Source organism: Neoarius graeffei, chromosome 13 (assembly GCF_027579695.1).
Source record: "Neoarius graeffei isolate fNeoGra1 chromosome 13, fNeoGra1.pri, whole genome shotgun sequence".
In the NCBI taxonomy this organism is placed as follows: Eukaryota; Metazoa; Chordata; class Actinopteri; order Siluriformes; family Ariidae; genus Neoarius; species Neoarius graeffei.
The window spans coordinates 56,885,505-56,908,123 of NC_083581.1; the positions used below are offsets into that span (position 1 = coordinate 56,885,505).

The window sequence follows — 22,619 nt, forward strand, 5'->3', positions numbered from 1 at the left end:
CTATGTGTGTGTTTTACTTCTTTGATGTTTTTTGGATCTGTATATATATGGTGCTCTATTTGTTTGTATTTTGAATGTTTTTGGAAATAAAAAGAAAAAAAAACTGAACTGAATTTAAAAAAAAAAGTGAGAGACAGAAATGCATACAGACATACTTTCTCCCCCCTTAAGGAGTCCTAATTACAGTACTGAAATCTTTGTATTGTGATTGTTAGCCATCTATATATTTATTGATTGATTAGGGGTCTTCCTAACAACTCCCTGTTGTAAATATGGACATAATGCAACCAGTGTTCATCTCATCTCATTATCTCTAGCCGCTTTATCCTGTTCTACAGGGTCGCAGGCAAGCTGGAGCCTATCCCAGCTGACTACGGGCGAAAGGCGGGGTACACCCTGGACAAGTCGCCAGGTCATCACAGGGCTGACACATAGACACAGACAACCATTCACACTCACATTCACACCTACGCTCAATTTAGAGCCACCAGTTAACCTAACCTGCATGTCTTTGGACTGTGGGGGAAACCGGAGCACCCGGAGGAAACCCACGCGGACAACATGCAAACCCCGCACAGAAAGGCCCTCGCCGGCCACGGGGCTCGAACCCGGACCTTCTTGCTGTGAGGCGACAGCGCTAACCACTACACCACCGTGCCGCCCCAACCAGTGTTCAGAGGTGGACAAATCAGTGACTACTGATTTGTAAGTTCGACCATGATGTTCCTCCAACACGATGAAAAGGTAAATGTCAGCAAACTCTAGTAACAGATTATCTCCAAAGCTCCCACTTGTCACTACGACTTCATGTTTGTAAACCTATATAATTTAAAATAATTCAGATTAAACCTGCATGAAAGTAACATTCCTCCAGAAACCAATTTCAGTTTATGTTTTTAATCCTTAAATCTGTCCATAATAGTCTGTACAATGTATTTAATACATTCAAGTAAGATTATAGACAATATGAACACAAATATGAATCCATACATTCAGAATCCATACATTCAGAGAGACAAATAGTACATTTATAAAAGGACTGTTGTCACTGACAGACTTGTGCTGTACATCAAAACGCGTGCAGTACATTACACTACACTGTCACAGAGAGGCAGTACACATCTTTTCTAACAGATAACTAATATACTATGTCAAAATAGTACACAGCAGACAGTTCTAGCTCCCCGAAATAAAATGTCCGTTGCAACTGCTAGGTATGTTCTTTCTTGGTCAGTTGCAAAGGCAATCATCAGGGCTGTTCATTTACAACGTCCCGTTCACTGATTTATTTTTATTTTATTTCTTTTGTGCTTAGATTGTTTATGTTCAAGTTGATGTGACAGGATTCCATCTCTTTAGATCATGCTCATTATTCTTGATCTGAGGCTCTGCTCTTCTCACTGGATACAGTCCATAACGTGAATCTGCAGGGTGTCCATGTCCGGAGCATTGTACTGACACTTAGGGCACTGGTATTCAGGCTGCATCTCAGGGGCATTGCGGTTCGGCTGTGGCATCACTGCGCCTTGTATTATTGCTACCACAGAAGAAGAAAAATAGGTCAGTAAGGCACAAAGAGCACAGTACAGCAACAAGGTAGCTGAGGATGCAGGACAGCTTTCCAGTGGACACTGGTTAGTACAGACTCTCTTACTGAAAAAACTGCCATATTGCCCACCACACTGTTGAACAGCCTTGGCTTTTAAATGCGCACAAGTATGATATACACACACACCGATTAGCCATAGCATTAAAACCACCGACGGGTGACGTGAATAACATTGATTATTCTATCCACATTCACTAGATATGAGCAATCGCGCACTCTGATTGGCTACTCTACTACTAGGACATCAGCTCATATACCGCGAATAGAGAAAGACAAAATGGCGGAGCGTGTTGCTGAACCAACTGAGGATGAAATAAAAACTCTACTCGAAAACAAAATCCCAAAAATTATTATAGCATTTTTCACAAATTGCTAGTCATTTCACCCGTTTGTTTACATTCTAAGCGGAAATTATTTTGTCAGACGTTTTGTATAAAAGTTTTTATTTATCGAATTTGCAAAAAATAAAAAGAGAAAAAAATGCTCCGTTTCTCAAAATCCAGTGAATATGGATAGAATAAAACAGTTATTCCACTCAATCTCGTCGTACATGGCTTATAGCCGCTATCAGCTCATGTACGACTCGATTTCGTGGAATAACTTAATTATCTTATTACAATGGCACCTGTCAACGGGTGGGGGATATATTAGGCAGCAAGAGAACAGTCAGTTCTGGAAGTCGATGTGTTGGAAGCAGGAAAAATGGGCAAGTATAAGCATCTGAGTGACTTTGACAAGGGCCAAATTGTGATGGCTCGATGACTGGGTCTGAGCATCTCCAAAATGACACAGCTTGTAGGGTGTTCCCGGTATGCAGTGGTTCAAAGCCCTTCCCACGCCATGTGGCACATAGGGTGGCGGCGATCTCCGTTTCCGTAGCCCTCGGCCTCTCGCCTATTACATAGCTAGAGTTACAGTGGGGGGTTGGTCCTCTGGTAACCGCGAGAGTTTGACTCCCCACTCACATCTGTATTGCAGCGTGCCTTGCCAGACTAGTCTGGCTAACGCGACTTCAAAGCTCTGCGAGCATTTGGTCTGGCAAAGATATTAAGCCCAACCATTTCCCAAAGGCGTGGTTGACCCGCCTCCCTGAAATGCCTCAGTTTGCTACTGGTCGAAGCCAGAAAAGGCTGTGACGAAGCTTAAACCAATCACATCACTCTTTCCTCTGACGTATGTGACGCGACGGGACTAACTGGTAGATTAAACTCTTACCGAAGCCGGTCGGGAGCAAGGCGAAAACGTCCTTCCTTTCAATAAATACCTCCAGGGCTGCTCTTTGCTCTGTTTTCAATCAGAACTTGCTCCATGTTCGTAATGTTTCTAGTGAATGAAGCGCTTCCGGCATAGATTCTGTAAACAATCTACGGCTTCCGGTCACAGTTCTACTACGTCAGTGCCTTGAACACGCCTCTACCCAGGGCCGTTGGAGATGCTCAAAGTTGATTGGCTCCCGATTTTTCGGGAGCTTGGAAGAGCTGTAGATAGCCTGCCTGGCCAGACTAAGCTCGCAACAGGCCCTCATGTTGCATCACACTTAGGATGGGCGGGCCCAGGCTATTGCCAGACGGCAGTAGGTACCATTTTATGATGGTCTTTGGTATGACCCGACCGTGAGTAGAACTCGCAATCTCCCGATCGAGAGGCCAAAAGTGGTCCAAGGAAGGACAACTGGTGACAGGGTCATGAGTGTCAAAGGCTAGCCCCCATGTGGTCCAATCCCACAGAAGAGCTACTGTAGCACAAATTGCCGAAAAAGTTAATGCTGATACCTTTCTGTTTCAGCCAGCACTAACTTTTTCAGCAGTTTGTGCTACAGTAGCTCTTCTGTGGGATTGGACCGGGAACACTGGACAGATGCGTCATTTTGGAGATGCCCGGTCATCTAGCCATCACAATTTGGCCCTTGTCACAGTTGTTCAGATCCTTATGCTTGCCCATTTTTCCTGCTTCCAACACATCAACTCCAAGAACTGACTGTTCTCTTGTTGCCTACAAAATATCAGTTATTCACGTCACCTGTCAGTGGTCATAGTGTTATGGCTGACTGGTGTTTACATTACATTATATTAGATTAGACTTTATATTATAAAGTCTATATATACTATATATATTATATATTTACATTATATTACATTAGACTGTTTCTCATCTTAACTAAAAGACACCAGCCAGTGCATGCCCACAAGTGACAAACTCCAAGTGAGTCGAGGGGACTTATTACTTGCTAGTGTGAACAGAGGGTTAGAAGGGGATGGCAGATAAGTGCATACCAGGTGGTGGTCTGTAGCTGTCCATGTGTCTTTGCTGCATCTTTTCCTGCTTGTAGAGATTGAGTTCAGAGAGCGTTTGGTCCAGTTTTTCCTGCAGCTCCTCCTTCTTTTGGTTGAGTTCCTCTCGTGCTCGTCTCTCTGCATGGAAGTCTGACTTGAAGATATCCGCCTGAGAAAGAGGACAAACATTCCAGATGACTACCTCATGAAGCTGGTTAAGACAATGCTAATAGTGTGCAAAGCGTCATCAAGGTAAATGATGGCTACTTTGAAGAATCTAAAATATTAAACATGGTGGTACAGTGGTTAGCACTGTCGCCTCACGGCAAGAAGGTTCCGGGTTCGAACCTCACGGCCAACGAGGGCCTTTCTGTATGGAGTTTGCATGTTCTTGCCATGTCTGCATGGGTTTCCTCTGGGTGTTCCACTTTCCTCCCACAGTTCAAAAACATGCAGACTAGAAAAGAAAAAAAAAATACCCAGCCACTGGGGTTGTTGCACAAGCCAGTGCATACTTGGTGCCAATCCCAAGCCCAAACAAAATCGGGGAGAGTTGCGTCAGGAAGGGCATCCGGTGTGAGAACTAGGGCTGAACGATATATTGTTATCGTATCTATCTCTAGATATGAACATTCAAGATATTAATATCGAAAAACCAACGATATAGATTTCCCCTCCCTGCGCTCGCCCTGCATGTACAGCTCTGGCAGTCACAACAAACATCATTTTTATGATTGCCCTTGAATGCACCGCTAAGGCCAGCCAACCACAAACCTTATTTCATGCTTGCTGTGGATCGACAGCTGAAGCCAACCAATGACAAACATATGAGGGTGGGAGTGAGGGAGACGGAGACCGCCGCACGCACACACCACAGACACAGCGGGAGGGAGGGAGGGAGGGAAGGAAGGAAAGAAAGAAAGTGGAAGATAATGCGGCCGGTGGTGGTGCAGAATCTGACTTGGTGCCAAAACATAAATCATCCTCCATTATTTGGAGGCATTTTGGATTCAAAAAGGACGATGTTAACCAGAGTGAGGTGTTGTGCAGGTCGTGCTTAGCAAAAATTGCGACGAAGCAAGGTAGCACAACAAACATGTTTCACCACCTGAAACAACACCATCGCGTGCTGCACGAAGAGTGTATGACAATGAGAGAAACACCGGGGACTTCTCAGTCATCCCAAAATAAGCCAAAGCAAAGTTTGATTGCTGATGTGTTCAATAGCGTTACACTGTACGAGTCGACGTCCACCAGACATAAAGAAATTACAGACGCTATAACATACCACACTGCAAAAGACATGGTACCTGTGTACACAGTCTCGAAAGAGGGCTTTAAAAAAATGGTTCAGACGCTGGACAAGCGTTATAAAATACCATTCCGAACACATTTTAATCAAGTGGCCATTCCGAAACTCTATAATGAGTGTAAAATGAATGTTGAATCCGAGCTGCAGTAAAATGTTTGATTTGTAATTTATTTATTCATAATTTATGTTAATGTTGATGACTGGCAGTGAGTTCTTAAAAATAAAACTGCACTTTCCACATTTTTTTGTATTATGATGTTTTTATGGGGCGGCACGGTGGTGTAGTGGTTAGCGCTGTCACCTCACAGCAAGAAGGTCCTGGGTTCGAGCCCCGGGGCTGGCGAGGGCCTTTCTGTGTGGAGTTTGCATGTTCTCCCCGTGTCCGCGTGGGTTTCCTCCGGGTGCTCCGGTTTCCCCCACAGTCCAAAGACATGCAGGTTAGGTTAACTGGTGACTCTAAATTGACCGTAGGTGTGAATGTGAGTGTGAATGGGTGTCTATGTGTCAGCCCTGTGATGACCTGGCGACTTGTCCAGGGTGTACCCCGCCTTGCGCCCGTAGTCAGCTGGGATAGGCTCCAGCTTGCCTGCGACCCTGTAGAAGGATAAAGCGGCTAAAGATAATGAGATGAGATGAGATGTTTTTATTTTTCTGAAAAATGCTTGGTTTTCACCGAACCCGTGGTCATATCGTATCGATATTGAGATATCTGGCATGAATATCGAGATATGAAATTTTGTCCATATCGCTCAGCCCTGGTGAGAACCTATGCCAAATCAAATATGCAGATCATGATGATCCACTGTGGTGACCCTTAATGGGAGCAGCTTTAAAAAAAAAAAAATGGTGGTTTTGGGTTTTTTTTTTTTAAACCACATAATTCCATATAAGTTCCATATGTTATTTCATATTTTTGATGTCTTCAGTATTGTTCTACAATGTAGAAAATGGTCAAAATCCAGAAAAACCTACGAATGAGCCATGTGTCCACATGTTGACTGCTACTGTATAAATACAGTGCCCTCCACAATTATCGGCACCCCTTGTAAAGATGAGTAAAAAAGGGTTAGAAAAAAAAAATCCACCTTTTGGTGAAATGTCTTCATATCACACTGAAAAACTTAGAAACTTCCAACCTTTAATTGAAAAATTTATTCAGAGCAAAACAAATCCTTCATCAAGAAATAATTATTTTCAACAAAAACACATGCCACTAATTATTGCCACCTCTGGAAATTATAGTGAGCATTATATAACTGAAGCATGTTTCCCATTTAAATTGTACATTTTCGAGTTGGCTGGAGTGTGTAGGAACTTTCAAGCTGTAATTCATGACTTCCTGATTAACTGGGAGTTAAATATGAGGTGACACAGAGGCCAAATTCCCTTAGTCATCCACCGACATGGGAAAGATAAGAGAACACACAAACCAAATAAAGGAGGAGAAGTGTGTTGACCTTCATAAGTCAGGGAATGGTTATAAAAAAAAAAGAAAAAACCTACTCACCTGAAAATGCCGTACTGTTAGGGCAATAATAAAAACGTGGACACCAACTGGAACGGTTACAAATTTGCCTGGAAGAGGACCCAAGGTTATTCTGCCCCCATGTGCAGTGAGGAGGATGGTAAGAAAGGCAAAAAAAAAATAAAAAAATCCCCAAGGATCACTGTAGGTGAATTAGAAGAAAAAGTAAAATCTTGGGGTTTTCAAGTCTCCAAAACCATCAGATGCCAACTCCATGCCAACAGATTATTTTGAAGGTATGCTAGAAAAAAGTATTTGTTGTCAGTTAACCACAAACATAAGCACCTGAAGTTTGCGAAATGCTACTACAACTTTGACTGGAACCGTGTTCTGTGGTCTTATGTAGAAAATTTGAGCTTTTTGGCAATAAACACTCAAGGCAGGTTTGTTGTAAAAAGGAGGATGACTATAATGAAAAGAACCTGATCCCAACTGTAAAATATGGTGGAAGTTCTTTGATGTTTTGGGGCTGTTTTTCCTCCAAAGCTTTTTGGTTTGTGCGTTCTCTTATCTTTCCCATGTTGATGGATGACTAAGGGAATCTGGCCTCTGTCTCATCTTATATTTGTACCCCAGTTAATCAGGAAGTATAATTTTCAGGCATGGCAGTAATAGTGACGTGTTTTTGTAGAAAATAATCATTTCTTGATGAGGAATCTGTTTTTCTCTGAATAAACTTTTCAATTAAAGGTTGGAATTTTCTAAAAAAAAAAAAATTCAGTGTGAGATGAAGCTACTTCACCAAAAGGTGGATTTTTTTCTAACCTTTACGAGAGGTGCCAATAATTGTGGCGGGCACTGTATAATCATACAGTGCTGCATATTTGAGCTTAAATATGATGATTACATCAATTTACAATATGGCTACTGTTTATTAGCTTATAGACAGCCGTGGCTGGTGGGTTGCCAGAGCAGGGCAACGTCATTCTTCCCACTCTCATTGTTGCCTTCGTCTGTGGGATTTGAACTTCTCCCTAAGGTGACAAGAAAGCTCGGGAATCCAAATCTTAAGCCTTATAGTTAGCGTGAGAGTCAAATACTACTGAGAATCTAAAATTTAGTCTATTATTTCTTAAAAGTTTTAAAAGTTATACTGTAGAATTGCTTTCAATCCAGGCTTAAAGGGGCACTGAAGTCATTTTTAAACTTGCTTTATTTCCTAATTAGTGTGGTATTCAATTAAGTTTTCGCTTTTAGTAACCTTATATTGTGACTCGTATTGGCAACTAATTGCAATTAAATATTATACTTATCGGCCTAATGTAGTTCGTTTGGTCCATGGCAGGCGTCGCTTATCCATGCATTCTTCACGAGACTTGTGCGAGACTTCGAAACGTCAGGCAGGTGTCTGTGCCGCCATTTTGAAAACTGTTTTCCAAACTAAATATTGCACAAAAACGAGTTTAAATGACGATTACTGCCTACTTTTTTCACACTTTCCTGATTGCGATCAAAACAAATAAAACTTCTGGCTTGATTACGTCAGCATTCGAAAGAGGGCGCGCGCGTCTTTTGGCAACCCGTGTCAGAAATTGCTCGCTACTCACTATATAGGGCACTATATAGTGGGGATGCCATTTTGTAGCGCTGTCCGCACTGAAAGAAATCAAATTAAAAGTCTCAAATTTGATTTAATAAAAGGCAGTGGCAAAGAAGAAAAGTATTCAGCCTTGATTTAAAAAAAAACTGAAAGATGCAGGTACTTTGTATTTATTAATGTGAGATATGCGCTCAGTATAATATGTATTTATCACAAAACCACACATGTATTTATTATTATGAAAACCCACCAGCCGACTGATCTGGCATGTTTTAATCATGTGACAGTAATGACGTAAATACCAGCGAGACGGACTAGTGTCCGAAAGTGTTTTTTCCTCTGTATCCTCCTGGGAACCAAGAAAAAAATGTGTCTCTCAAGTTCTCTTTTGTTGTGATTTCCTTACTAGGAATTTCCTAGCAACCCTCCTAGTCTTTACAAGACACCAGGATTCAAGTGAATAGCTTGAAAGAGTAAGAGGGTGTGCACGTAAAACAAATGTCAACTACAGAGGACACAAGTCTATGGGTTGGTTCTCAGGAGGATATAGTAATTCCCTATATAGGGAGTAGTGAACGAGTGAGCGATTTCGGACACAGGGAACGTTGGCAGATGTCGGTCACTTTGATTTCCGCTGTACGTTTTACTTCCGTCCTACGATGTCTCGCACAGGTCTCAACGAATCTCGTTTACGGCCATTGCTTGGCATATGGACTGATATATTACATGGCATATTTCAAACACTCATAACTTGCTATAGCAGTGACAAAATAGCGATCAAAAATGCGTTCCGATATTTAATAAAATGAGAAATAGAATTTTGATAATAAAAATTTGCCTTCAGTTGCCCTTTAATTAGTGTAGTTTCCCATCAAACTAGGTGATAGCACTGCAGCAGGAGACAAGCAAGCACAAACCACCATCTTACTATTTTTGCCACTTGCACCACGCCCTGAGAAAGACGTACAAGCACACTGTGCAACTTTGCCTCCCAACATGGATAAAAACAACAGCGCTGCAGAAAGATTCCACTTTATTATTCAATCTCCACTCCTGTTGCTGAGTTTGTTTATGGAGCAGCAGAAAATAAGTTTTAGCAGTATGCTTAAAATGTTGTTGCTGGCTCAGAATTTCCCGAATTTACCTTTGGTAAGTTTTTATTAAACAAGATTAAGCCTTGAGAGAATTCAAAACCTTTAAAATCAGCAGACGAACATTTCTCTCCCACAAATCAAGATACAGAAAACAAGACCCAGCCAATGAAAAAACACATTACAGTTACCAAAGAGGGATGCATGTGTACTTGTGTAAGAAGTAGTGCAAGTTTTTTGTTTGCTGACCTGCGCTGTGAGTACTTCAATGGTCTCCTGTAAGGTCCTCTGCTGCTCCACTTCTTCCTTGAGTTTGTCGATATGAGCTTGTTTCAGTGCCAGAGCTTTCTCAGCCTCCTCTAGTCTGTGATTAAGCGTCTCTGTTTCCGCATTCTGACACACAAACAAACACACACAGAGAGAGAGAGAGAGAGAGAGAGCATTAAACATGTCCTTCTCCTGCCTGGCACTCAGACCATCTGAGCTACCCAGTTTGTTTACATGTAATCACCCCAGCCACAACTGGTTTAAAAATGATCAACATTAAAAGACGAACTCATTTCACACACCCTGTAGATGGCTAGTTTTTCGTTTTTCAGTTTGGTGTCATAATCCTGAAAGAGACAGGTGTAAGCATGCTGGAGTTGAGCTAGCTTCCTCCTAGAAGAGAATAAACAAAAAAGACGGAATTAAGTTTAAACCAGTCGTTATTCATGAAGGTGGATATGAACAGATGCTGTTGCTAGTGGTTGGACAGCATGTAATCTGTTTGAAATAATGCATCAATTCAACACTAAGTCAATACTGGACCAGTATTGATTGGATTTGATAGATTTGCTAGCCTGGGCCCGCCCATCCTAAGCGTGACGCAACACGAGGGCCTGTTGCGAGCTTAGTCTGGCCAGGCAAGCTATCTACAGCTCTTCCAAGCTCCCGAAAAATCGGGAACCAATCAACTTTGAGCATCTCCAACAGCCCTGGGTAGAGGCGTGTTCAAGGCACTGACGTAGTAGAACTGCGACTGGAAGCCATAGATTGTTTACAGAATCTATGCCGGAAGCGCTTCATTCACGCTTCCGCATCTATTACGCATAGATGCTGTATTGAAAGCATTCAACGGGAAGTTCTCATTGAAAACGGAGCAAAGAGCAGCCCTGGAGGTATTTATTGAAAGGAAGGACGTTTTCGCCTTGCTCCCGACCAGCTTCAGTAAGAGTTTAATCTACCAGTTAGCCCCGTCGCGTCGCATACGTCAGAGGAAAGAGTGATGTGATTGGTTTAAGCTTCGTCACAGCCTTTTCTGGCTTCGACCAGTAGCAAACTGAGGCATTTCAGGGAGGCGGGTCAACCACGGGCTCTGGGAAACGGTTGGGCTTAATATCTTGGCCAGACCAATAGCTCGTAGAGCTTTGTCGCGTTAGCCAGACTATAGATTTGCTACAAAGGAACCGAACTTCTTTTTTATTTATTTTGCTTTTGATATTAAAATTGATTTGAAAGATTTTGAAAGCAGATCTAGCAGTTTTGTTACTCACAGTAACCATTTTTAAACAGCTACTACATTTATTAAAGTGAAACATCACGTATTGGCCAATCCACTGAGTTCTGATAGTGGTACTGTATTAAAGGGTAATAAACAAAACTAGTGAATCTCTGATTTAAATCCTGTACATCAAGGTATCTGCTTAAAGAAAGCAGACGTATTTCGTTAGACGAAACTCCATATTTTTGAAAGAGATATTTACAAAGATTTTTTTAAAATATATTTTTACTTAGTTTTTGGGGTTTTTTTACCAAGTTCCATAAATATTTGTCACTAAACCATTCTGACATAGCCTTAACAGAAAAATTAATTTGTTTACTTACTACAGTACTCCATCAAATCACTGTAGCAACGCCCTCTTATTTGTCACCATGCACCTTTAGCAATTCGGAAGTCGAGCAGCCGCTCAGGCCTCACCTCTCCTCCACGATGACAGTCCGTTCTTTCTTCAGTGCTGCCTCCAGGTTCTGCGTCTGCAACAGGAACTTGTCCACAGTAACGCAATGCTGTTTCTTTTGCTCCTCCATGTCACGCTCCAGAGTTTGTAGGCTCTCGGTCTTGGAGCACAGCCTAAGGAAATACACATCAGCACAATCAAACATGCTCGTGTGTTTAAACCATTGTTCTGACCATTATCCACACACATACAACACTCATACATGTACTCGTATGTGTGCACACGACGTGCTCACTCGCCTTTCTTCTAAATGTCTTCTCTCATCTTCACACTTGTCTAGGGAGGTTTGGCGCTCTTGCAGCTCACCAAGTAGAGAAGTGACCTGAGCCCTCAGAGCCTCACTGTCCTTGGTCAGCTGCAAAACACAAAAACAAAATAGCTTTTTTTTTAATTTAAGGCCAAACAGCCACCATTACACACGTCCCAGAGACATGAAAGACAAAAGGTGTGTATGTGTGTGTGTGTGTGTGTGTACCTGAATATAATCCTTCTCTTTCTGTTTGAGTAGAGCCTCATTTCTATCCCTTTGCATTGTGTTCTGTTCTAGTAAATTCAGTTTTTCCTGAAGCTCTCTATATCTACACCAAAGGACAAATACAAAGCACATACATCCAAATCAACAGTTGTCTTTAAGAGAACCTCCTTTAATTATGTTCCTCATTTTACACAGGAAAAAACAAAACAAAAACATGCTCTTAATGGACCAGTGGCGACTCAACAAAGGGAAGGAGGTACTGTACATGCACGCATACAGTGGAGCACAGCTCTCCTCACCTGCCCTGAGTAGCCTGAAGCTGTTCTGTTAGTTTAGCCAAGTGAAAGCTAAGCAGACACATGGAGTAGAAGGTTAAGGTGAACTTGATTAGGGACAGTCACTAAGAAAAAGTTTCTATCATTTACAGTAATTAACCCTTTGGGGTCGAGAGCTTCGCTGGCGAAGCTCAGCAGGTTTAGAATGAGTAGGCCATTGTATTGAGATAAATATCTTCGCGAGTTTATCATACAAGCATGATAAACATATTGACAAACTTTATACTTTACACTTTCCTATGTGCCCACCGCCAAATATAGTTTTTAAATTACCTAAATTAGATGAAACATAAAACTTGTCACCTTCCTCAGTCACACCGGCGTTGGAGCACAGAGCGTTCACACTTAAACACTCATAAAAGACTATTCACATGGTAACAGCATGATAATCACTTTCACTCTTTCACTTTCGACTGGTTTCTCTCAGGAACGCCTACCGTAAACAGGATGAAATCTGTCAGACATAGTTCAGGCTATTTGGAGGTTAAACTTGTTGCGAGACGGGACTTGGATTTTATGCGCTTCGGATGATTCAGGACAGCAATTCAATTTCAGGACAGCGAATCAATTCATGATTCAGGACAGCGATTTGGTTCAATCTTGAGAACTGCAACACTGATGATGAACAGTGCCTTTCTTTTTTTTTTTAAACTTCGACTTGATCCAGCCAAAGATCAGCGAGTAAGTGTAAATATTTCTTCTATTTCTGATGAGCAGATCGGTTGATATGCGTGCACTGTGGTGCATACACAGGAAATATGACTGAGCAATTTTTTCCAGAGTTAAAAGTATTTTCCTTAAAACAGTGAATTTTGCTCCATTTTAAAGTTTTGAGAGTAAAATTTGGAGTTAGAGCAAAATTACACAGCAATTGTGTAACAGATTTGGTTGTGGCTCTGAACTGAGTAAAATAATACAAGAGTTAATTTCAAGACACACTGAATAGAGTCAAATACCAAAATAAAGTAAAATACCAGAGAAATGAAGCTGTTGCAAAAATCAGTTTTAGAACTGTGTTGGAATGTGTGAAAAAAAGCATTACCTTACCCATTGTGACATGGCCTGATGGGATTAAGAGTTAGGCTACATCCACACGACAACGGCAACGAGATTTTTTAATATCGCGTCCACATGGGCAACGGATCAGTAAAATATCAGGTTCATATGGCAACGCAACGCTTGCTGAAAACGATGCAATACACATGCCACACCTCTAGGTGCGCTGTAAGATGGTCCCATCGGAGACACCAGAACAATAGAAGAAGTAGGACGCATGCGCATAAACCCCTTCTTCTACCCGGCGAAGCACTCACAGGAACAAACACACAACAACAAGAAGATGGCTGCAACTACGCGAGGAAATCGTGCCTTCTGTGTGTACAAATTAGTTTTGTTAGTGTGCATAGTTTTATATAACTTAATTTTCTTATTGTGTGTGAACATTTTGAAAAGCAGTCTTATCCAATAAAAAAAAAAGAAATTCAAGAAATGGTTCAGTTACTTGTAGGGCTGCACAATATATCGAAAAAGTATCGATATCGCGATATCATAGTTTGCGATACACATACCGCAAAAATTACTTAAATTTCGATAAAAGGCACATTTTTCTGTGCCGTCCAGTCACATTTGAATGTCAACAAGCGGCGCGGGATAACTCCGCCCCCTATTGCAAAACAAGTAAAAGCCTCGTGGTGATGGCGGAAGGCGGGAGCAAGTGTGGTGAGACAAACTTGTGTGAGGAGGAACTGGTTTCCAAAAAAAAAAAAATGCACGTCTGCTATTTGGAAGTGCTTTGGATTCAGGAGGGATGACGTACTGCAAACTCAGGTACTTTGCAAGACATGTACCTGTAAAACAGTGGTGGGGCGGCTCACTGGGACAAACACTGCTGTACAGAAGCATAAAAACATAAAACCGCGCTCTCTCTCACACACACACTACCTCTCACTCTCACACACACACGCACACTACCGCTCGCTCACTCACACACGCTACCGCTCTCTCTCTCTCTCACACACACACCACTGCTCTCTCACCCGCATGTGTTATTAACAGATTGTGTTTGAGTTTATGACGAGTCTGTGTCGCTCACCTTCATCTCCCGGGAGCCGCTGAAATTGCCATTTTGAATGCTTTATGTTAATGTAATGTAGTTTTCAGTTTTTTGTTTACTTCAACTTAAGACATTTTCTGCTGCGCTCACAAAAATTAAGAGATTTAAAGATGATTGATGGACACCATTGCAGGTGTAGGTAGCCATGTTTTTCCAATAAAAAATAATGTTGGAATGGAAGCGATGCATTGGGTGTTTTTTTTAAATGCTAGATACAGGGCAGAACGGCGAGTAGAGGTAAGAAAAACATTATATATTTAATTATCGTGATGCATATCGATATCGAGATATTCAGTCATGTTATCGAATATCGCATATTTTTCTGATATCGTGCAGCCCTAGTTACTTGTTTATTTAAAAGAAAAGCTGTATACAAAAGTGAATGCAATGCAGTGGTTCATACAAAACAGCGAGAGTGCTGCTTGTTCTAGTCATGTGGTTGTGACATCATCGTAAACAAATCCGTTCTACTCATCCAGACGACTTCACAACGCCGCCGTTCCCAGATCTTTCCACTCTGGAACCCGTTCTCAAAAAATATCGTTTTGGGGCACCCAAAACGCCGGTGCCGTGTGGACGCCAGGCCAAAACGATAAACAATTTTATCAGATTCACCTGAATCCGTTGCCGTGTGGACAGGGCCTAAATCTGATGGGATTAAGGGTTGGCAGTGGGAGGGGTTTTCCATCGCCTCATTGAATGAATGGAAATTTTTTACCCTTCTCATTGAATACCCTTCCCACTGCCAACCCTTCATCCCAAAACAATAGGACATAAATTTTTTGATGGCCAGTTAATTGTCCAAATCAGTGGAGGAGATTTAAGTTTTTGTGCTTGATACATTCCTCACACTGAACAGAATCAGCTCAAGTGACCAAAACGGTTCGACAGAATGAGTAAGGTCATGTTTTTTCCCCACGCCTTCCAACACAGATCTAAAACCGCTTTTTACAACATCTTCATTTATCTGTCATTTTTTTAAAAGTACAATCATGACATACATACTACACAGATATTATTGTAACTGAACTTGTGCTGAATGCAAATAAGTCATATGACTTTGAAAATACTGTTTAGATTTGTTGAAATTGACAACAAAAATCAGAGCACGCCAAAATCATTAGAGTGCCAGAAAATACCCTCAGACCCCAGAGGGTTAAGAGAAAAGTGGATTTTGTCATTCTCAAAACCATTACAGAACTCGCATACACAGTGTCAAATTGTGTAAAGTCCTTATTGGTCATGGGAAAAAAAAAAATGAAGAGAATGGTGCTAGGACTGTACCTTTCTGGAGAGATGGTATAAGCATTTGTTTTCTGAAATGTCTCCTCTGCTACAGGACCAGTCTGTAAAAGAAGTATCTTAAGGGTTAAGTCAGGTTTTTAAAATATACTTCAACAGAAACACCTCAATAAACCAGCAGTTTATTGAGGAGCAAAGGGCAGAAAATACAACAAAAAAAGACGACATACGACCTCAATGTCTTTGGGAAGTTCTGTAGAAACCTAAATGAAGGTCGAAAGGTGGAAGACATACCTGGCGAAGAACTAAACATGTTGCTGTGCAACTTTTTCATGTCCGCAACAAAGAAAAATGGCGAGGTGTACGAGCCGTCCTCGCTTACCTCTTTCCCGAGAAGTATCCAGCGCCATCTTAAATCAGTCTGGCTCGAAACCAAATATCTTCACAGACCCCGAGTTCAACAAGTCAAGAGAAGTCCTTGTGGCCCATAAACGGCAGTTGGTCGAGGTTTTTGCGAAGGGAAACCATCCACAAGCAGCCAGGGCATGTTTTTGACGAGCTTGTAGCAGGTTTGTTCTAAATATGGTTTCCCTTTCGGGCGCTCTCATTTTGTGTTAGAATTTGGTAAAGGAAAAATAAATATAATTATTTACCAGCTTAAGCTCGGTCCGTATCGTGAAATACGGTATTTGACGATACAGACCTCCTAGCTGGTAAATTGTGTGTGTGTATATATATATATATATATATATATATATATATATATATATATATATATATATATATATATATATATATATATAAAAAATTTGTTTTTTAAATATATTTTACCGAATGGCATTCAGCTACTAAACACCAAGATACATGTGATGTATCCTAAATAAAAAGGTTCAAGTATCACAATATTTTGCCATGTCCTTCACTACCATAAATTTACTTCTGTTAATACACTTGTGTAAAAAGTAAAAAAAAAAAACACATTAGTATATCAGTGGGTCAGGTTATGTGGTTTAGCTGTGGTGGTTAGAAAATGAAAGCACCTGAGTAAGCTGTGTCAGTTGGAAGCGTAGCTGGTCCACAGTAATCTGAAGGCGTTCATTCTCTTTTTCACCCTCCATTTTCTCCTTCTCCAGTTCCTCATTTCTCTTCCTAAGCTCTCTCATTCCTTCCTCTAGCTTTTCTTTATGACTCTTCAGCATCCTTAGGATTTCATTAGAACCTTCATTAGGCTACAGAACACAGAGGTGTATGGAATTAGCAAACAAGCAACATACTAGTGCATCTCAAAAAATTAGAATACCATGAAAAAGTTCCTTTTTTTTCATAATTTAATTCAAAAAGGTAAAACTTTCATATATTCTATATTCATTACATGTAAAGTGAAATATTTAAAGCCTTTTTTGTTTTAATTTTGATGATTATGGCTTATAGCTCATGAAAATCAGAAATCCAATATCTCAAATTATTAGAATATTCCCCAAGATCAATCAAAAAAGGATTTACAATAAAGAAATGGCCAACGTCTGAAAAGTATATTCATTTATACACTCAATACTTGGTTGGGGCTCCTTTACCATGAATTACTGTATCAATGCGGTGTGGCATGGAGGTGATCAGTCTGTGGCACTGCTGAGGTGTTATTGAAGCCCAGGTTGCTTTGATAGTGGCCTTCAGCGCATCTGTATTTTTGGGTTGGGCGTTTCTCATCTTCCTCTTGACAATACCCCATAGATTCTCTATGGGCTTCAGGTCAGGCAAGTTGGCTGGCCAATCAAAAACACAGTAATATCATGGTCAGCAAACCATTTGATAGTAGTTTTGGCACTGTGGGTAGGTGCTAAGTCCTGCTGGAAAAGGAAATCAGCATCTCCAAAAAGCTCGTCAGCAGATGGAAGCATGAAGTGCTCTAAAATCTCCTGGTAGATGGCTGTGTTGACTTTGGACTTGATAAAATACAGTGGACCAACACCAGCAGATGACATGGCACCCCAAATCATCACAGACTGTGGAAACTTCACACTGGGCTTCAAACACCTTGGATTCTGTGCCTCTCCACTCTTCCTCCAGACTCTAGAACCATGATTTCCAAATTAAATGCAAAATGTACTTTCATCTGAAAAGAGGACTTTGGACCACTGAGCAACAGTCCATTTCTTTCTCTCCTTAGCCCAGATAAGACACTTCTGACATTGTCTCTGGCTCAGGAGTAGCTTGATATTAGGAATGCGAAAGTTGTATCCCCTTTCTTGAAGATGTCTGTTCGTGATGGGTCTTGATACACTGACACCAGCCTCAGTCCACTCCTTGTGAAGCTCTCCCAAGTTCTTGAATCAACTTTTCTTGACAATCCTTTCAAGACTGCAGCCATCCCTGTTGTGCAGCTTTTCCAGCCACCCTTTTCAGCAATGACCTTTTGTGGCTTACCCTCCTTGTGGAGGGCATCAGTGATCATCTTCTGGACAACAGTCAAGTCAGCAGTCTTCCCCATGATTGTGGTTGTGTGTACTGAACTAGACCAAGAGATACACTGTGTTCATACTGTTTTACTCAAACTCGAAATGAAATATTCTAATATCTTGAGATGTTTTTTTTTTGTACTGTATGTCATACTGATTAAAATTAAAGTAGAAAAATGCTTGAAACATTTTAGTTTGTGTAATGAGTCTATAATATATAACATTTTCACTTTCTTAAATAACTGATGGAAAATATTGAACTTTTTCACAATATTCTAAGTTTTGAGATGCACTAGTATATATCATATTCATAAGCAAGAAAGTGATCACTAAAACAAGTGTCATCTCCCCCCCCCCAAATTACAACCATGGGTAACATCTATGTATAACTTAGTAACTGCATGCACACTGCAGAATCATTTATCAAGCTTGTGTCACCAGTAAAAACTAAGCTGTATTATGAAAATCAAAGTGCCTTCAGTTACTGGTAATAATCAAGTTACCAGTAACTGGTAACCTTCTCGAGTGGTTGACGACATTATTAATATAATATTAATAAAGCTGTGAGGAATAGGGACAAGACTCAGCTAATCAAGGTTTTCAAAATCACCTTTTGTAATGGCAGAGGATTATAAAGAGTATCACCAAGGGCAGCACGGTGGTACAGTGGTTACCACTGTTGCCTTACAAGCAAGAACGTTCTAGGTTTGGACCTCACAGCTGACTGGGGCCTTTCTATGTTGAGTTTGCATGTTCTCCTCCTGCCTCCCACAGTCCAAAGACACGTGGATTAGGTCAACTGGCTACACTAAATTGCCCATAGGTGTGAATATTATTGTGATTGGTTGGCTGTCTTGTGTTAGCCCTGTGATAGACTGGCAACCTGCACAGGGCATGCCCCACCTCTCACCCAAAGTCAGCTAGGATTGGTACCAACTTCCCCCACAACCCTGAAGGATAAGCGGCATAGATAATGGATGGATGGAAGTATAACCAAAAGGTAAGAAATGTTTCTGGACTCATGGAAGCAGACACCAAGCTTAAAGAGGCTGGGAGGGTGGTGATAGGCTTACCTGACAGGCTCCGCCCTGTCACCTACAGGGCGAGCTTTCACCAAAATACAATTATTGAAGGAACTATTCTCACTAGTTTTCGAAACACGTACATAAATCAGACACTTTGTGGTCTATTGTGGAAAGCATGTGTTCATTACCAAACTTCGAGGCATTGTTTGTCTGGCAGCGTCATGTTCTGCATCAACCTTCTGCTCAATCATGACCAAGTCCTGGTGATGAAAGGCACAAAACAAACAAACAAACAAAAAAAAAAAAAAAAATCAAGTTTTGGAAAGATGTCACGTATTCTCAACTAATTCATAGCTGAATAAAAAAAGGTTGTTTGACACTGTTCATGTAGACTTACGTTAGGTTTCTCAGTCAGTCCGTTACTGTCTGCACAAGAATTTTCTTGGTTCCGATTTTGACATGCTATCTTTGTGCCGATAGCAGTGTCTTGAGGTGCTACATAACTGCCATTGGGGTCGAGCTTGCCCAACAAATTCTTATTCTCCTGAGCTAGTCGCTCAACCAAAGCCCGTGCCTCACGAAACTTGCCACTCAGAAATTCTCTCTCCTCCCTAGATCTTCGCTGCCATCCCTCCATCTCCTCACACCTGTTTTTCAAGGCATCATTGCTCCTCTTTATTGCCTCTGTAGAGGAGTCAGAACGTCAGACAGCTGGCAAAACATGATGGTCAAATACAACAACCTGACTCTTGCCCCTTTTCCACCAAAGCAGTTCCAGGGCTGGTTCGGGGCCAGTGCTTAGTTTGGAACCGGGTTTTCTATTTCCACTGACAAAGAACTGGCTCTGGGGCCAGAAAAAACGGTTCCAGGCTAGCACCAGCTCTTTGCTGGGCCAGAGGAAAGAACCGCTTACGTCAGCGGGGGGCGGAGTTGTTAAGACCAACAACAATAGCAAGACCGCGAAAGGTCGCCATTTTTAAGCGACGAGAAGCAGCAGCTGTACAAATGCGATGTCATCCATTATTGTTGTTGTTGCTGCTGCTTCTTCTTCTCCGTGTTGTTGTTGCTTCGATGTTCGCGCCAAGGTTTATGCAAATGCAGCGACGTAACTGACACATACAGCAACGTAACTGATGTATACAGCGACGTAATGACGTGGCTCCCCTTAGCACCCCGAGCTATGGAAAAGCAAACTGGTTCTCAGCTGGCTCGCAAGTTGAACGAGTTGTGAACCAGCACCAGCCCCGAACCAGCCCTGGAACTGATTTGGTGGAAAAGGGGTATCTGTGTTGGTTATTTTAGATTAAACTGCTTGCCATACCTCGTAACTGATGGTTATCCAAAAGAAGTCTGTTGACCACTTCATTTCCAGCTAATTCAGGTGGAATCCTTAATGATCCTTGAGGACTCGTTGTTAGTGAGCCTTGGCTGGCAGGCCCCACTGCCTCCTCTCCTGCCATGTCCCACTGGAAGGTGCTGTCCCCGTAAGGCTGGGGCTGGACCATGACCTAGGACCTGGGCCACACAAAACACAACATTTGTGTCTGGCACTCCTGAGCACTAAAACTTACTCGAAACCTCATGACTAATAATATCCACTTTTGTTCTTTCTAACGCTTACTCATTTCTGACCTGTTTAAAGTGCCCAAGAAATGCAATGAGAGGCGTGATTAGCATACTTCCTTTTGAAAGGGAAAGTCAGTGAGATTGTCTCACAATGGTCTTGATTGATTTCCACAACACTCAAAAGTATTTGAGATATGCCACGCCTCCTGCCAATTCTACACAGATTCAACAGCAGCTTAGTAAAGTGGCTACATCACAAGCAATAAGTTTAATTCGAGCTTCTTTTCCACTTACAAGTAGATTTCTCACTGCCACTGCAAAATGTCTGGTATCCTAACATACAGATCTCCGACCATCGCATCCTTAGATTGGTACCAGGCCATGGGTCATTTTTTTACCGGCCCAGGTTTTTACCTCTTCTCTATGGAGGAAAGGGAAAGTACTGCTATTTAGCATGAAACAGTAAAGTCAAACCGTACCAATAAGTAAGCATAAACAAAAAGTAGTATTTTGGGATGTCCAAATACTCACTAGCTTGCCATAGCTGTGTATTAAACTGCACACCGCAGTGTGTGTGACTATCACAGCACAGCCCTGAAAAGTCATATGTTTGAGCCGAGCTCAAGGTTTTGGAGAGGGAACGACGGCAAACATACACCCACATAAACTCCAACCATATTTTCCACATACAAATGACTACTGAAGGAGGACAAAACGCAGAAAGCTGCACAAACACAACTATATGAACGACCTATGTTTGCTACTGAAAAGCAGTGTTCTAGAGAGCATTTAACTGGATGCAAATTAAATGAGGACAGGATGAAATCATAAGAATCATCTTTTCCCCCATACATGATAAACTGTAATAACAATCTATAAGACAGGTGTGTGTACACCTTTAAACCCCAAATGTAGAGAAAGCAATATTAGAGTAAATGACATAGATGAAAGAAATCAATCAATCAATTTGCTTAAACTTTCATTTAAATCTTGACCATCATAAAGAGCTCTTTTATCCTATCCGATCCTCCACCAACCTTTACTGTGACAAGGACAGGCAGCTAGCCGAATCACGTTATTTAATATTCACACGGACATTTAAAAATTAAACATGATCCTTCAGTGTCACAGTGACATCTTTCTCCTCGGCTAGCTATGTTTTCAGCTAGCTAACTAGCTACCTGGCTAGCAACATAGAGAACATTAACTACACAGCTAATAACACACCAACAACACAGGTAACAGCTCATGGAAAACGGAGAACAATAGGTCGTGGAACAGATTTCAAAAGAAAAATAGTCTGCAAAAACAGAAAACCGACCAAATATTACCTGGCAGTCTTAACGCGGACCTAAAAGCGTTAGCCGAGTTAGCTAGCTAGCTACAAGCTAGCAAAACAGATAGCGAACTTAGCGTTGCTCGGAGTGCGGAAGACTTGTTGAGGCGGCAGAAAAACGTTGACAAACACCGCAACGTTTGCGGTTAACAATGGCTCCAAATTTCTGGTACCATATTTAATATAAATGCGGTTCACACACTCACTTGCTAAGGCAGTTCAATTCAATCTGTTCATGTAGGTGGCTAGCTCTCAGGAATTCCCCTTGTTTCTTCCGCACTTCATCACAACAGCAGACACCGCCGCCGCAGAGCCCTGTCACTACCCGACCTGCGTCCCTTGCCCGACACCCTCTGCGCATGCGCATGCACTCTAATCTGGGACGATTTTTCTCCTCTCTCTCTCTCTCTCTCTCACACACACACACCATTTCTACACTGATATATCAGATACATATATCCAGGGGCGCCGCTAGAAATCTTGGGCCCTATGAAAGATTACAATTTAGGGGCCCCCCCCCGGTAAAATTTTCAAGCTCAAGCAACTGAATTTGAAGTCTGTTTTTGGCTGGCACTTCTACTTTACTATGCATGTGATCAGCTACCTAGCAAGTTTAGGTGATACAATTATTTGGTATATGAACATTTTAAATGCAGAACTGTCAGAATTAGACTGAATAGACTGTTGCCTTAAAATGAAAATTCCATGATATATATGGAAG

At 41.5% G+C, this 22,619-nt stretch overlaps 1 protein-coding gene across 2 annotated transcripts; it reads right to left on the bottom strand.

Moving 5' to 3' along the window:
• Nucleotides 1-881: 881 nt before the first annotated feature.
• Nucleotides 882-22,241, bottom strand: ikbkg (inhibitor of nuclear factor kappa B kinase regulatory subunit gamma). Of its 2 annotated transcripts, XM_060938111.1 has the most exons (14): nucleotides 22,105-22,241; nucleotides 20,857-20,983; nucleotides 20,318-20,511; nucleotides 19,394-19,680; nucleotides 19,185-19,256; nucleotides 16,556-16,744; nucleotides 15,558-15,619; nucleotides 11,826-11,928; nucleotides 11,590-11,705; nucleotides 11,311-11,463; nucleotides 9,920-10,010; nucleotides 9,600-9,743; nucleotides 3,883-4,051; nucleotides 882-1,537 (listed from the first exon to the last, which is right to left on the bottom strand). In XM_060938111.1, exons 3-14 carry the CDS (start codon nucleotides 20,499-20,501, stop codon nucleotides 1,398-1,400), a joined length of 1,710 nt encoding a protein of 569 aa, XP_060794094.1. In that variant the 5' UTR covers nucleotides 20,502-20,511; nucleotides 20,857-20,983; nucleotides 22,105-22,241; the 3' UTR covers nucleotides 882-1,397. The 2 variants fall into 2 exon arrangements, with proteins under 2 accessions (XP_060794094.1, XP_060794093.1); XM_060938110.1 differs by lacking the exon at nucleotides 20,857-20,983.
• Nucleotides 22,242-22,619: the final 378 nt, after the last annotated feature.